This window comes from Miniopterus natalensis, chromosome 4, assembly GCF_054644295.1.
Source record: "Miniopterus natalensis isolate mMinNat1 chromosome 4, mMinNat1.hap1, whole genome shotgun sequence".
Classification (NCBI taxonomy): Eukaryota; Metazoa; Chordata; class Mammalia; order Chiroptera; family Miniopteridae; genus Miniopterus; species Miniopterus natalensis.
Window position 1 is genome coordinate 93,819,052 of NC_142084.1, and position 15,402 is coordinate 93,834,453.

The window sequence follows — 15,402 nt, forward strand, 5'->3', positions numbered from 1 at the left end:
TGAAAGTCATGTGGCTTAAATAAGATACAGGTGTGTGCAGAGGGCCTGGGGCAATTCCTATCACAAAACAATACTCAGTATATATTAATTAAAGACACAAAGATTTATTGACAGCACTATTAGGGACACTGACTGCCACTGGGACTTCAAAACAATGCAAGTTCAGTACCCATAATGCAGCTACTCTGCCTTCTGTGCTTGGGCTGTTAATTTCCTCCAGAATCGTAACTGATGACACCTCTGACACATACAGAACAACCACCCTGCCTGAAGCCTAGGTCATTTCTGAGCCTGCTAGATTCCGAGGCAGTTTAGAAGGAAACTGAAATGAAAACCACATTCTGGCCCAAGCAAGAGAGATCTAGCCAAGCACAGTTCTCAAGACTTGTGCTAGAACTTTAAGGTGCCGTTCTAGGATGCACTGGGGAAGGAAGAGCAGGTGGTAGGAGCCTAGACCTGCACAAGTCACTAGAACCATGCTGATTGTTCTTTACCCTCTTCTAACCTCACACAGCTCCAAACTCAAGATTCTGTGACCTTCACTTCAGTCCCCACCTCTGATGCCTTCCACCCCATCAGAGACATGGGGGAAGAGCATGAGCTTGGTAGCAAAGCAGACCTAAGTGGAGATCCGCGCTTCCATTTCCCAGCCAGAAGATGCTGGGCAGACTACTTCACTCCTTTAGGCCTCTGTCACGTGTAAAATTAAGGAAACATCATGCAGCTTCATAGGCTTGTAGTGACCATTGATTTGCAGCAGTGCTTCAAACATAGTAAGAGCTCCATAGTGTTTATTAAGTACCACATTCATTGCCTGCACATAATAAGCACTCAGGAAATAGCCTCTGTTACTCAGTCGCTACACGAATATTTCTTGAGTGCCAGACCCTAGTCTAGGCACTAGGGATACAGCCATCACCAAAACAAACCAGTCGCTTCCCCAAGGAGCTGCCATTCTGTCAGGGAAGACGATGAATACATATGTAAATGAATAGTAAGTCTCACAAGAGCAGTCAAGTCATTGTGGGGTTGGAAAGTGGTGAAGGTAGGGGCACACTCTGGAACTGCTTTGGGTAGAGTGGGCAGCGAACACCTCCCTGAGGAAGTGACATTAAGTAAAATTGCTGCTCTCATTACTGTCTAGTATTCACTCCTTGACTTCTCCTTGCAAGGAAGAAGTGGCTTCTTCTTTTGGTGGCTTGTCTCTTGTGTTCCTGGTATCCATATTTGCCTCTAAATTTGATTGAGGAAATAAATGAAGTTAGGAAGTTTTTTGATCTGTACCTTAGTGTGCTAATGAAGGGCAGAAATGTTCACATCCTGAGTTTATCTTTGTTCTAAGTAATCATGTATACCTCGGAAAAGCTTTGCTCCCAAAGGAAGGGTATTGGGCTGGCAACCTTGTGGACACACTTTATTCAGTCACCATAATCACCTCTCTAAGTCCGTGTCAAACTCAAAACAAAACAAAACAAACACTAATAGCTGTCATTGATTAAATGCCAGACACTGAGCAAAGAGGGTCACAGATGTTTTGCTATTTAATCTTACAGCTAACTTTATGAAGTACGGTAGTCCCCCCTTATCCACTGGGGGATACGTTCCAAGACCCCCAGTGAATGCCTGAAAATGCAGATAGTACTCAACCCTGTATATACCACGTTTGTGCCTGTAATACCTATGATAAACTGTAATAAACATTATGTGAATGTGGTCACTCATTTCAGGGGATCTCTTGCTGAAGTCTTCATATAGGCTCAGTGCTTTCTAGGGCACCACATTGCCATCAGCCTTAAGTCGAGAACTTTCCACCTTTCAATTTAAAGAAGCACTTTATGCTCCTCTTTGGCATCTCCAGATTCCCAGCAGCAGCACTTGTACTTTGGGGTCATTATTAAGTAAAACAAGGGTTAGTTGGACACAAGCTCTGTGGCACTGCAATAGTAGATCTGACCAGCGGCTAATGGATGGGTAGCACATACAGCAGAGATACGCTGGACAAAGGATGATTCACATCCCGAGTAGGACCGAGCAGGATGGCACAAGCTATCTTCATGCTTCTCAGAACAGCATGCAATTTAAAACTTATGAATTGTTTATTTCTGGAACTTTCCATTTAGTATTTTTGGAGCTTGGTTAACCACAGGTCATCTAAACTGTAGAAAGCGAAACCACAGAGAAGGGGGTCTGCTGTAAATATTATGTCTCTTAATTACCAATAAGGACACTAAGGCTTAGATGAGTGAAGTGACTTTATCCAAAACCAGACAGCTTAGTAGCAGAGCTTTCAGAGCATCCACTCTGTCCTCACCCTTCTCGGCCCACAGTGATTGTTATCATTGTCCTCGTGAACAATTCCACATTCAGAAAAGGCTTTATCTCAAAGGAGTAAGATTATATAGCTTAAATATAATGTGTCTATGTATATCACATATTTAAGGGTTTGATAATGTTCAGTTAGTTACTATATTATTTATTCTATGTCAGGTGTTAAGAAAATAAGGGAGTTTTAAAATTCACTTTTATTGAGCAGTTACTTTTCATTCAAATACAGTATTTCTAATATTTGCAGGCACCGTTCTAGGTACTGATACTGTAATACTGGTACTACCACTACTTATTGAGCACCTTCTATTTTTCATGTGCTCTAACGTTTAATATTCACAATAACCTTAAAAGATAGGCATTTTTCTCCTTATTTTGAAGATGAGAAAACCGAGACTCAGAGTGGTTAGTAAGTGTCCAAAATTAAACAGTATGTGGTTGAGCCAGATTCTGGGTCTGTTTATGCACAGCCCCCTACGTCACCCTCCTTCCCTGAGAAACAAAGACGCACAGCCTAAGCTCTCCAGAAGCTGTGAGTGTAGGCTGATGGGCCTGATAATTTACATACACACATTATAAATTTTATCTTGTTCAATCCCCACAGTAACCCTCATCAGATGGTGGTAACAGTGGAATGATGTAGGCGGTATTATTAGTGTTATCAGCTAAATGCTTAAATACTTGCAGTTCAAGGCCTACTGATAAATACTGTCTATAGTAGAGTCAGACAAAATGCTCTAGGAATCAAAGAGAGAAGAGGGAACACTTGTAGTGGCACCTTAGGAAGAACTTGCAGGGGAGCTTAGCTCAGGCATTGGGAAAGTGACATGGGCTTTGGAAAACAAGAATGGCTTCTGTAAAGCTTTCTGATGTTGTCACCAGTTGGCAGAGGGTGTATCTAAGCGGAATAACTTGGTCACACTGCAGTTGACAGAGCAGGGATTATAATTTGGTCTGCTTTACCTTTCACCTCATATCCTGACCCTTGTCTACAGAAGCATACCGCGGAAGACTGGATGACCTTTTGACATCTCTCTGTGAGCAAAACTAAGTCCCTGGTTCTGTTCGACTCTAGAAACAAATTATGAAAGTTTAAAAGGAAAAGCAAAGTCACAGAAGACCAGGGTCAGCCAGTCCAGCCACTCCTTAAGAACCAAAAGCCCCTGATTCTGCCATTGATCTTCCATGTATGTGGCCTTGGGCCTCAGTTTCCTTATCTGTAGAATGATGTGCAGGCTAGTTTCTCAAGCATTTGTGTGCATCTGAATCACAGGGAGGATGGCGTGAAACAAAAATTGCTACACCCCACCCCAGAGTTTCTGATTCAGTCAATCTGGGGTGGAACCTGGGAATTTCTACCTAACAAGTTCCCAGGTCATGCTGATGCTGTTAGGCCAAGGACGAAACTTTGGGAACCACTGGTCTCTTCTCTGAGATCTCGTTTCCTCTCTGATGCTCTATTTAAAAATGGATAGCATAGAAATCAGGTCTGGACCATATAGTTCCACCTCCATCTAGTATGCTACCTTGAGTAAGTCACTTAACCTTCCTCTGCCTGTTTCTTCATCAGTGTATTGGGGCTCTATGTCCCTGTGCCATAGGTGAATGAGAGAACCAACTCTCATTCAAAAGAAACCCCTTCTGAAAGACCTATATAAACTGTCAGCTGTGCATATCCATGCGTGAAGACTCTGCTTTGGCAAAATCCTTGAGGAAACTGTAGTCTACCTGTAAAGTGAAAAAACAATAGAAAATGTCTCCCCTCTTTTCTATGAAGAAAGGAAGCTTAGTGCAAGAGGAAGTGTACCCAGGGAGAATGTACTTAAAATCCAGATGGCCCAGGAGGGACCTCATCCTGTGGGGCAGATAAAAGTTTCCCTGCCATCTAGTTAACAAATTGATTAAAAAAAGAACATAAATAAAAGAGAATAATAACAGAGAGCTTCTGGGCACCTGAGTCTGAGAGCCCTTTAGAGCCCTGCTTCCAAGGAAAGGGGGGGAAAAGCCTTCTCTGAGGCTTTGAAAGGGGCTTTCCTTGGGCCATTAGGGAAGCTCTGGGCCCTAGGAGCTGAAGGGCTGAGATGCTTGGGGCATGAGTCTGTCTGATCCAGTGAAGAGCCAGAAAAAAAAAAAGTGGTAATTTTGCTGTTTCATTTGGTGCAAAAAGAGGAGGCAAAAGAGCAAAATATTCAGCAAGCCGGAGCACAGACCATGGCCTGGAAGAGGGTGCAGGCGGCCCCTGGGACGCTCGGCCTGGACGAAGCGCCCGCGAGGGCTCGCGTGCAGCACTTGCATCCTAACCCTGGTGACCTTTGTGTTTTGGACAGGTGAAGACGAGGATGAGTTTGAGAACTTCATGCTGCCTCTTACGGCCTCTTTTGAAACAGTATTACAGATATTCACCAACAACTTTAAACAAGACGATGTGAAGGTGGGTTTGTCTCCAAACAGGAGGAAGTTTTTTCGTTCTAGAATATCCAGATCCAGGAGAAGGGGCTGCGTGTTTGTGCGCTGTGCCCCACCCGCCTTGCGTCTTTCAGTTGTACTTTCAACACTTACAAAGTGTTGAAGTTTCTTATACAGACGGACTTTGAGAACACTGATGAGTTGGAGTAGTCAGTTTGTGAGTAGGTGACACAGATGTATCTCGTGGCAGTTAATGCCTTTAAAGAACATTTTATGTGGACTCGCCACTTGATGCACCCCTGTTCCCTCATCTACCCTTCACTACATGTTTCGACATATTTATATGGAAGCATACACAAACATACACACTTTAAAACACTAGGTCTCTAAATATTTTTTTAAACAAGAATTTGTATAAATCAAGACTTTATTAAATGGCTAGGCATATATGTATAAATAGGAGCTGGTCTTGAAGTATTGCATTCTTAAGCTGAACAAAGTGATTAGGATAACTGATAGCTAAATAAGGTTTTTATGGGCCTGTGGGAGCCGTATTAGGATTGATTTGACAAGTCAGTTCAGCTGTGGCAACAGTCATAATATCTAAGACAACATTATGTTTTATTAGTAAAATCCTTAAGTGTAGCAAGCTGTCTGTGACAAAGCTGCCCCATATTTTCATGTGGGGGATGGGGAGCACAGGGTCTGCAAAATCAGAAGAGCATCTTCTGAAATTACCATGAGTCAGGGCCGTATTAAATAGAGTGACACTGAGTAGTATTTGCAAGAGACTAATAAATGTACTCCTGAGAATGTAGGCACCTTTGTTGGTGATGCTTGAGTCATATTTTATCATTATTTGAAATAAGTTGACCAAAATATTAACTATCATTTTGCATCGCTGCTCCTCTCTCTACCAAAAAAAAAAAAATCTCAGATGCCAAAGAGAAAAACAATCACCATTGATGATTATTTTAGGGTAACTCTTCTACCAAAAATTAATTTGCCAAATACTGTACCTTTTAATTTGAAATAAAGTTTTTGAAATGAGTCTTTATCAACATGTAGTAGTCCCAGAATTTAAACCAGAAAATTGCATAGGTTATCTCTGCGTTTGCAGTCTTGCTGAAATTCTTCACTGGAGTTTCTGCTCGGGTTAGCTGTGTTTTCAGATGTCACAAATATTTCTAGTGGCCAACAAGAGCTTTGCAGCTTTAAGGTAGCTATTGCTGCCCTTTATGTCAAAAAGAAGTGAGGGTGAAAAACACCATCTTTATAAAAATTACATTTGTCTCATTTGAAGATTTCATTATACTCCACACCCGTTTTGATGTGATCCCATCTAGTTTGATAGAAACCATCTTCCTCGAGTCATTTTTAATGGACTTCCAGTGATATATCCCTAAACCAGCAAGTTCTTAACGACCCTGGAAAGTGACTGCTTGATTACACTTTAACGGTATTTGCAAATAAAATCACAAGTAATTAAGGGGAAATCTCCAGGCTTTTGAGCAAGTTTGATGCATGATAACTGCCTGATTCAGCTTCATCTAGAGTAATGCTGTGTAGGCAACAGCTACTGAGATCAATAGCAACGTAATGATAGTGGCAGAATTAAGTGAGTAACCTGAGAACTGTGCCTCAGAATGCATGCAGCTGCCACGAACCAAGGCCACACAGTGCACTCCGTGCTTCCGTCCTAAATGTTCATCAAAAGACGCCCTGCAGGAAAATGGAGTTAGATGCTCTTTATTGCTGATCGTGTCTCTTGCCACATTTATCAGGGAAATTGGATTAGCAGTTGGCAGCTGCAGGTAGACAAGATTCTGCAGTGATTAAATATGCAGCTTGGCTGCATTTGTTGTGACAGACCTTTAGTAAATTCTACTGTAAGCACCATCTGTCTAATTTGTATAAAGAAAACTTGGTGCTTTAAGCTACCAGTAGAGAACTAAATCTGTTGCTTTATCATAAACAAAACTTTTGCACTAAATGCTTTTAAATGTAATTTATTAGGTTAAGGCTATTTTTCTATCATGATGAATAAATAATACATGCAAAAGTGCTTTCAGGTACTTCATTTTGCAAGTACTAGAAATAAAAACGGTTCGGTTTTGTTCCCCAATAAAGTATTTAGTATTCCAATCCACAGGAGGTGATGCTGTTAAAATATCTCTATGAAAATGCCTCAGGACTGCCGTATTCATTTAATTTGCAACCCTTACCAGGATTTTCTAACTCCCTATTTATAGATATTTTTCAAATGCGGATTTCAGGATGAACATAAACATTAAGGACCGATGTTGCCAAATTGAAATATGGTTGCGAGAGGAGGAAATGCTGCAGAACTCTTAAATTTATAGCTTTGTTTTCTTACGTAGTCCTAATAAAATTGAAGAGTACATTGAATTTTTGTCTTGGGTTTTTCTCTTCAAAGTAAAGGGGTAAAGAAAGAAAACACTGTTACAAATCCTGGCCCTAATGCATTAGTTCAAAATATATGTTTTTCCCATATATTTGTATCTGTAGTAAAATGTAGTCCGATCCTCTCCTGACTCATGCATCTTTTTTTTTTTGACCATGACATCATGGGTTTTAAGGAAAATGAATGAAAACTTCTCGGAGGAAGAGGAGCAGTTAAATAGGAACCTGCTATCTTTAGTCCCTTCGTATAAACTCCACAATGTTAAATTATTTAAAATCCTTGATTTTCAGCATGCGCACATTAAAAGTTTTCGCACTAAGTGCCAAATGTTGCAAACAGCACTTTAACAGAATGATTTTGCTTTGATCCCTGTAGCAGTTCCTGAATAATTTATCACAGGTTATTGCCTTAATTCTGGAGAGGGATAGAGCAATAACGGCAGATGAAAACACTCCAGTTGAAACACCTTGGGGCCTGCTCATTCCTCTGACACGGCTCTTTTGTTGGAACTATTTAGAGGTTATTAAGATGTGTCTCCAGAATTAAGAGTATGCTTTAAGGATCAAGACAGCCATCTTAATTCTAAAGACAAAGCACAATGACCCTTCACCTTCTTTTTCTTTGTTGTTATTATATAGCAGAATTATGAGGCTAATATTATAGCTGCCCCCAGTAGTGCCACTACAGTAAAGGGTCTGTCAGACTCTCCATTAGAAACCCTGTTTGGGGGGTCAGGGTGGAAGGAGCCGCATTTCAGCTGTTTCCCAGCCCATCCGTCTCTCACTTGGCACACAGACAACTGTGTACCGGGCGGTGGACTGAAGCCCTGAGCAGCTTCTCCTTGGGCTTTCCAAAAAGGAATCTAGGATTAGATACCCCGGAGCTACCCTACTCCCCAGACAACCTCCCTACAAATAGAGCAGCCGCTCACTTTTCACATCAATCAGGTGGTGACCAACCGGAGGGGAGAGGCAACCGTTCAGAGAAACCTCTTTGTACTCTTAAATGAGATGGAAAATTGTCACTGCTCCCACCCTAAATTTCAGTCAGATCACCTCTCACTCTCTGAGATTGGTTAGTAGCCTGTTTGAGCTCCTGGTGAACAGTTTTTTTGTCTTATACCAGAACTGGGTATGTTTTGAGTGGTGTTACATCCCTTCGTGGTGTTTGAGTATCAGGATAGCTTCTTACAGTAACTCGCGCTGTTTTGAGATAAAAGAAACTGTTTGAGCGTAAGAAGTCTGTTTCTTACGTTAATGCTGCATTTTCCTGCTCAGTCAAATCTATTGAAAACATATATGTAGTTATTATTTAATTCTTTGTCTGCTCTATAGTAACATTTTCTAAAATTAAACATTGATAGAATTTCGTAGATTTGAGTCCATTAGAGCATGTCTATTAACTCAGCATCTTTTAAGGAAGAACTTTGTGATGAAATAAATATTAACATTTTTGTATAATGAGGGTAGTCTAAGCTATTTTAAGAGCCCTTTACTTTACACTGAGCACAAAGAAAGTAACTTGGTTCCTACTGACTAATTTAGAGTTGAATGGTGGGTGCCTATATATATGTGAAAATTTGAGATGATTTGAAGAGCAGCCTGTGACCTGTGCATGTACATAATAAAAGTAGACCAAAAAGGCCATTCATTAGAAAGACTGCAGAGCCAAACAGTCAGAATAGAATTGCTCCAGGAGGCTTCTTAGAAGATCTGGTTTTTCTGGAAGCTGCGAAAGGGGCGGGCAGCTTCCAGGTGGTGGAAATAGGTTACACAAAAGACCAAATGTTTTTTTAAAAAATAGCAGGTCACATGAGAACTATTCAGGAGACTAGCCAATTACAAGGACTGATGAGATTATGGGAGGAAAAAGACTAAGTCACCTAGAGAAGCAGGAGCAGGGATTCAAAGTTGACAGGTTCAGAAATTCAGATAAGCATCATCCTGTCAACTGTTAGCATAGACACTGAATATCCTCATAAACAACTTCCAGGTGTGATGAGTCACCTGCTAGGTGGGGTGGTGGAAAGAACAGAAATTCCGCTTCCCCGCCAGAGAAACTACTACTTGGTACTTGGAAATGTTACTCAGCCATTAAGCTGAGGGTCATGATTCACTTCCAAGTCCTTGATGATAATTTGAACACCTTCCTAAAGAGGTTTTCATTTATTACCAAGGTACGAGGAAAAAGGAAATCTGGTCAAATGAAAAGTTCAGAGAATAGTTTCTGGCAGATATTTCCACTGAAACAGTATCTTCAGAAGTCATAGTCGTGTCTCAATTATCCCACACCCTTGTTTTGCAATTCTGTTTATTTGTGCTCTTTGTTCTGATGTTCCAGCATCTGTTCCTGGGTTTTCTGTTTCTCTTCCCAGGCACCTTCCTCAGGACAGCTTAATTAAGCATCCAGAGTCCAAGTCAGACCTCTTCTATTTCAGAGTCAAGTTTTTGTTTATCTAAAATGAAATATTTATGGAAGACTTAGTATATGTACCAGGTTCTTATTAGGCATTTTTACATAAGTTTATCAAATTTATTCCTCACAATGCCTCTGAGAAAGAGGTACTGTGAGCCCCTTTTATAGGTGAGAAAACTGAGGCTGATAAATTGCCTGCTTTAAGACTTACGGTTTAGAAGTAAAGCTGGAATTCAATATTAAGTTCTCTGACATCGAATATAGAACTCTTTTCCTTGCACCTTTTTTTTTTTTTTGCTTGGAGAATGTGAGTGCCTTTTTAGGTATGTCATGGTAGCAGTAGGTCACCTGGCCAGTTTTATTTTGTCCTAAGTCACTCAGGATATTTCTTAGAGACTTTTAAATGGAGTGTGCTTCCACAATAGACTTCGCTTTGCAGAGTGGTTCTGATCTCATGTGAGTCAATGCTGTTAAGATTTGCTATTATTAAATAATGTCTAGACTCTGCATTTCTGTTTTGTGTAATTATCAACCCTCTTTTTTCTATTTTGGCATTATTCAGAAACAAAATATATTAAGAATCTAAATGTTCCTATACTGTTAGAATTATGACCTAGCCAGTTTATAAGAATCAAAGTAGAGTTGGTCAGCAGATTTGATAGTCTGTTTGTTTAAAGTGTCCACGGTTTTCTATAGAAAGGGATCTGAGCGAGACATTTTAGCTAATGAATCAAAATCAGATATGTGGTCATTATTGCCTGATTATTACTCCATCTGCTCCGTGCTAACGTGAAAATCAATTACTGTGTCTCTTTCCCACTGACAGCGTATGTTGATCGGGCTGGCAAGAGATCTTCGAGGGATTGCCTTTGCACTGAACACAAAGACCAGCTACACCATGCTGTTTGACTGGATGTATCCTTATTACACTGTGACAATACCAGCTCTGCGCACAGAGGGACGCCAGGCCCCTCTCTTTCGTTTAATAGTATGGCACAGTAGGGAAGAGGAAACAAAGCTAAATGAACTAATGTGTAATCAGCTAAAAATTACAGCACAGAGGCAGCAGTGCAGATAACTGAGCAGAGCATTCGGAGACCCAGCTCAGAGAGGTCACTTTTTCGGTGCCATTAAATATTGACAACTTAAAAATCACAGCCCCAAAGGATTGTTTTTGTTGGGGTTGCGGGGCTAATCGGGCTAATGTCTTTAACTCAGGCCCAATGAATCCTACAGTTTGGCATTTTGAGGAGATTTGAATTTCTACTTCATCTTAATTAGCAGGGCTGAGAAGGTCACTTTATCTCTTGGAGGCTTAATTCATCATGCTACAGTTTTTCATCATTGTGAAAATATTAATGGACATGGAAAGGGGGAAATAAATGGTCAGGATTTTTTGTTTGGTACATGGATTTACCTGTGCCAAGGCTTAGTATAGACAGCAAAATAAACAAACAAACATCCCCCACAGAAATGTCTCATCACATAGGAGTGAAAAAACATGGACTGTGGTGTTAGAAATCCCAGCTCTTCACTTTCTGTGTAAACCTTGGCATGTCATTTACCCTCTCTGAGTCTCGGTTTCCTCATCTAAAAAAGGAGATATACAGCATCATGGCTCATTGTGACCATTCAGATAGGTAACATACTTTGCATCATGTCTGAAACATGCTCAGTAGTCCTTAAATGGTTACTATTAATGTTGTTTTAATAGTATTGTATGAATCCTCTTTGATCCTAACAGGAAGTGACAGTTTATGCAAGCCATATATTTGTAATATAAAGGTTTCGTGCCTTTTTATACATGAAACCATCAGAGCACAGAAGAAAAATTCTATAACCTTAAAGCTATCTTATTTTTTAAGTTGCACTCTTTCTCTGTTGCTCCTTTCAAACCCTTTCTTTCCAAACTTCCCTCATAAATTACAAAAGAAAGTTATTTAAGCGCAGTCTTCAACTACTGACACAGTTGTGGCCAAAACATAACTAACGGAACCTGGTCATATTTTAGGGAGAACTCTCTATATTTTTTTAATTAGCGTTAATTTGAATATTGACTTACATTTTACTATTAAACCTACTTGATCAGATTTATGTGCCCATGGAAGGGTTAGGGATAACATTCCATGTCATTGAGGAATCATGTAGGTTTCTATATCAGCATACAAAGTATATGGACAGAGATTATAGATTTTAACATGGAAAATCATACAGTTCTCTAGACTATGAATAATAAGTTGCAGTTACATATGACCCTTTTATTTCTCTAAACATAAATAGAAGGTCACAAAGTAAAACTTTTATTTATTTGAAAAATCATAAACTCCTAGTTTTCGTACTTTGAAACTGATGGTGATCTTGAAGCCAAGCTACAAGCTCTAGGATTTTCAGCAATTAGCGTTTCATGTTTCCCTCACCAACAGTCTTAACCAAGAGGGTCAGAGTCTTCTCCCTCAGTGTCAAAAGCTAGAAATAGCTTCCATAAATGATACTGCCTAAAATGTGTAGAACATACTGTAATTTAAGTTTTTAATTAAGGCTGTTTTCCAGTCCCTGACTTAGCTCCTCCTTTTTGGCACCTATCGAAAGTGAAACTTTTGTCCAGCAGATGGCAGAAAATAGCAAATGGAAAACCTTGGGACTTAATGTTTTGTTTTGAACTAGAAACCATTGTCTCCACCGTTTGACCATGGATGTTGATGTTATTAGGGTCCGGGGTGGAGGGTGAAGTGTCAGTTCTGCAGGAAGCTGTGTTAGATTGCCAGGCGGGCGGCTTGGTACAGGCCTTGCTTATAATAATCGAGTTTCAGTAGCAAATCAGCTTCCTTGGGAAAAGGCCAAAGGCTTTTCATAATTGTATTGACAACAAAATGAATATGATAAATGGTGTTCATTCAGTTGAGACAAGATTTATAGTTTTCCTTTGGGCCAAGATGAAGAGCAAATATTTATAATAATAGCAAAATTTGTTTAAAAGTTACATTATTTGATAGTTCAAGAAGCTTTATTAAAATATTTCGAAATACTTTAAGCAGTTTCAGGTGATAAAGTACAGATTCCTTCCAAAGTATTCTAGTAATGTAAAAATGAATAAGTATATGATTAAAAAAACATGGATATGAAAGTCATTTATTCTTCCTGAAATATTGATATGTCAAACCGTCAGTGGTGATTCCGCGCCACTGCTGGGGAAAGTTTATTTGCCTTTTATCCACATAAATGCGTGTTCTTTAATTTGTTAGACAGTCCTTAGCATACAGAAGAAACATCCTATCAGAGCACATGTCATCTTACAGTCAAAATGCATTTTATTTATGGTGATTATTTGATAAAATGCTATTTTAGTGGTTAGCTATTTAATTCAAAAACATTTCTATAAATACTGGCTGCATCTGACTGCCTCCCGAACTACACTGCTCAGCACTCTGTCCTTCTGAAAGTAAATTGCCCGAAACTCCGCAGCAACCATGTTGATAAATTGCTCGCTACTGGAGTACTGAAGAGGAGTCAGTACTCCTCTTTGCTCCTGTCTCGAGAATGAGACAATAGAAAGCCCCTTGTCGTGCCGCATATTGAGTCACCTTGTTTAACCTTTCCCAGATCATGTTCAGACTGAACTACCAGAACTCCAGAGGGAAACTGAAAAAAAGGCAGGAATGTGTGTGATGTGATTTCCTCATAGCCTTTTTAATTGTCATAGTCTGATGTCTGAGTCCCTGGTTTTCCAATCAGTCAATCCTTTCCGTTTATTAGTTTGCTTAAAAACATGCAGAGACAGGGCAGGACAATGAGCTGTGTAGACAAGAACAGACTCTGGACTGGGCCAGTCTTAGATTCCAGTCTAGTTTCACCACTTAACAGCCAGTGGGGTCTTGGGTAAGTTATTTAGTGTCTCAGAATCACAGTGTTCTCTTCTATGGAACAGGGCTAATCCCTGTCTCACAGTGAGTGAGCTGGCATATAAAGGGCCTAGTACAGGCCCTGGCACAAAGGGGATGCTCTACCACTGTCACTTTAGTTCATGGCAAGCATTTTTGAGTGGTCTGTGCCAGGCGTGAGGAGTGAATAAAAAGATTGCTTTTTATAAGAACGAACAAAACAGATTGCTCTTTAGAAGCTCACAATCTAGTGGATATACCAAATAACTAGTAATCAATGTGTTGTAACAAAGTACATGCAAGGACCATTTGGACATAGGAGAGGAAGAGACCGGTGTTTTTGGCAAAAAGAGTAGGCTTTGCAGGGAAGTGAAAGTTGGGCTGAGCGTTGAAGGTGGCGAGGCAGCATTCACCAGGCAGAAGGGAGAGGACCAGCTTCTAGCAGCATTTGCCTTTGTGAGCAAAGGTATGGATGTTTCACATTCACAGAATACCTCTGGAGGAGACTGAGCTGGAGGGCTATTTCTGTTCTGGAACTGCATTCTCACACCCTTCTCTCCTAACAGTGTTAACAGAAGTTCTTTTGTTGTCTCCTAGTCTGTTACGGTGCTCTCTCTCTGTTGTGAAACCTCAGAGGGAAAGAATTGTGTTTCTACTCATTTCTTTCGGGGGGCGTGGGGGGGTAGCATATTGTATGTACTAATAACTACGGGATTGATGGGTGGGTGGATGGATGGATGTCAAGAAGCAAATCTCATATACTTTTCATTTCCTTGTATTTTGCATCTTACAAGGTAGTATCATATCCTTAATGCTTTTGATTTTTCATTGATCTGATGTAGACCTTAGGAATTCATTAAGATCTAGGTGGAAGCAGTTAGATCTGTGCCTCTCTCACCTAAGGGCTCCCACTGCCTTTCTCCTGTCCCTGTACCTGTAGTCCTCACAAGGCCACTGGAAAATTAAGAGTGGGTTCTAGCCCTCACCCTGTAATCTGAGTATGGCATTCTCACTCTGAAGCCTCTTAACCTCCCTGCTTGGTAGACCTCTCCTCTGCTTCCCAGTATCACTCATTTTCTCTGTGGCAGTCACCTCTGTCAGAAGCATATTAGAATTGGCACCACTCTCATTCCACACAAGAAAGGGAGCATCCCCGCATGTCCCCAGGCCTTATCCCATAGTGAGGTAGTGTGCTCTGAAAATATGATGGTCCTGATGCCCTTAGAATGCCTTGCAAAGGGGCTTGTGTGCTTACGATAGTCTTAGAGTCTGAGATTTGGGTCTTTCCAGTTTTCTCATGAGCCTTTCACATGCTTTCTCCCCAGTGATCGCTGAGTTTGTGCTCACAAGGTCTCAGTGGAACATACTCTCACCCTGCTCCTCCAGCACTGCATCAGAATTCTGCTACTCGGAGCATCCCTACTATGTGTCACCACCCATACTTCAGCATGAGTCCCCCAAGAACAAAAGCCATGTCTTTCTTACCTCTCGATCCCTGGTCCCTAGCATAGTACATAACACATAGTATCTATCATCTGTCAAAAATAGCAGATCTTTTAGTTCATAGGAAAAAACAGTGAATTATCTGACAACAGCCAAAATAGAGTTAATAATAAAGTTCATTGATTTTTTTTTTCCATTCACCTGAAACCTCACACTCACATATCCACTCACTTCTTATCTCCTACCTCTGTTCTATTTTCCTTTGTAGTACTTCCTAACATATTGTATATCTATTTTGTTTATTTCTGTCTTATTAAAATAGAAAGTCTGTAAGGGCAGGGATTTTTCTTTTAATGTTTGTTTCACTGGTGTCTCCGGAGAATCTAAACCAGTGAATAGACAGTTACAGACTAGGCCTTCAGTAAGTGCCCCTTAAGTAAATTGTTTTAATATAAACAAATACCACCTGAGCGTGGCAAGTCTTGAGGAGATAGAGGTATCAGTTTTTGT

General features: G+C 40.4%; 1 protein-coding gene across 2 annotated transcripts in view; it reads left to right on the plus strand.

Annotated features, from left to right (window-relative positions):
- The window catches only part of RANBP17 (RAN binding protein 17), a 219,085-nt gene that overhangs the window by 151,358 nt on the left and 52,325 nt on the right, over nucleotides 1-15,402 (plus strand). For both annotated transcript variants that reach the window (XM_087816967.1, XM_087816968.1), the window contains 2 exons: nucleotides 4,653-4,756; nucleotides 10,398-10,486. In XM_087816967.1, coding sequence (XP_087673093.1) covers nucleotides 4,653-4,756; nucleotides 10,398-10,486 — 193 coding nt within the window. The remainder of the gene's footprint in view (nucleotides 1-4,652; nucleotides 4,757-10,397; nucleotides 10,487-15,402) is intronic.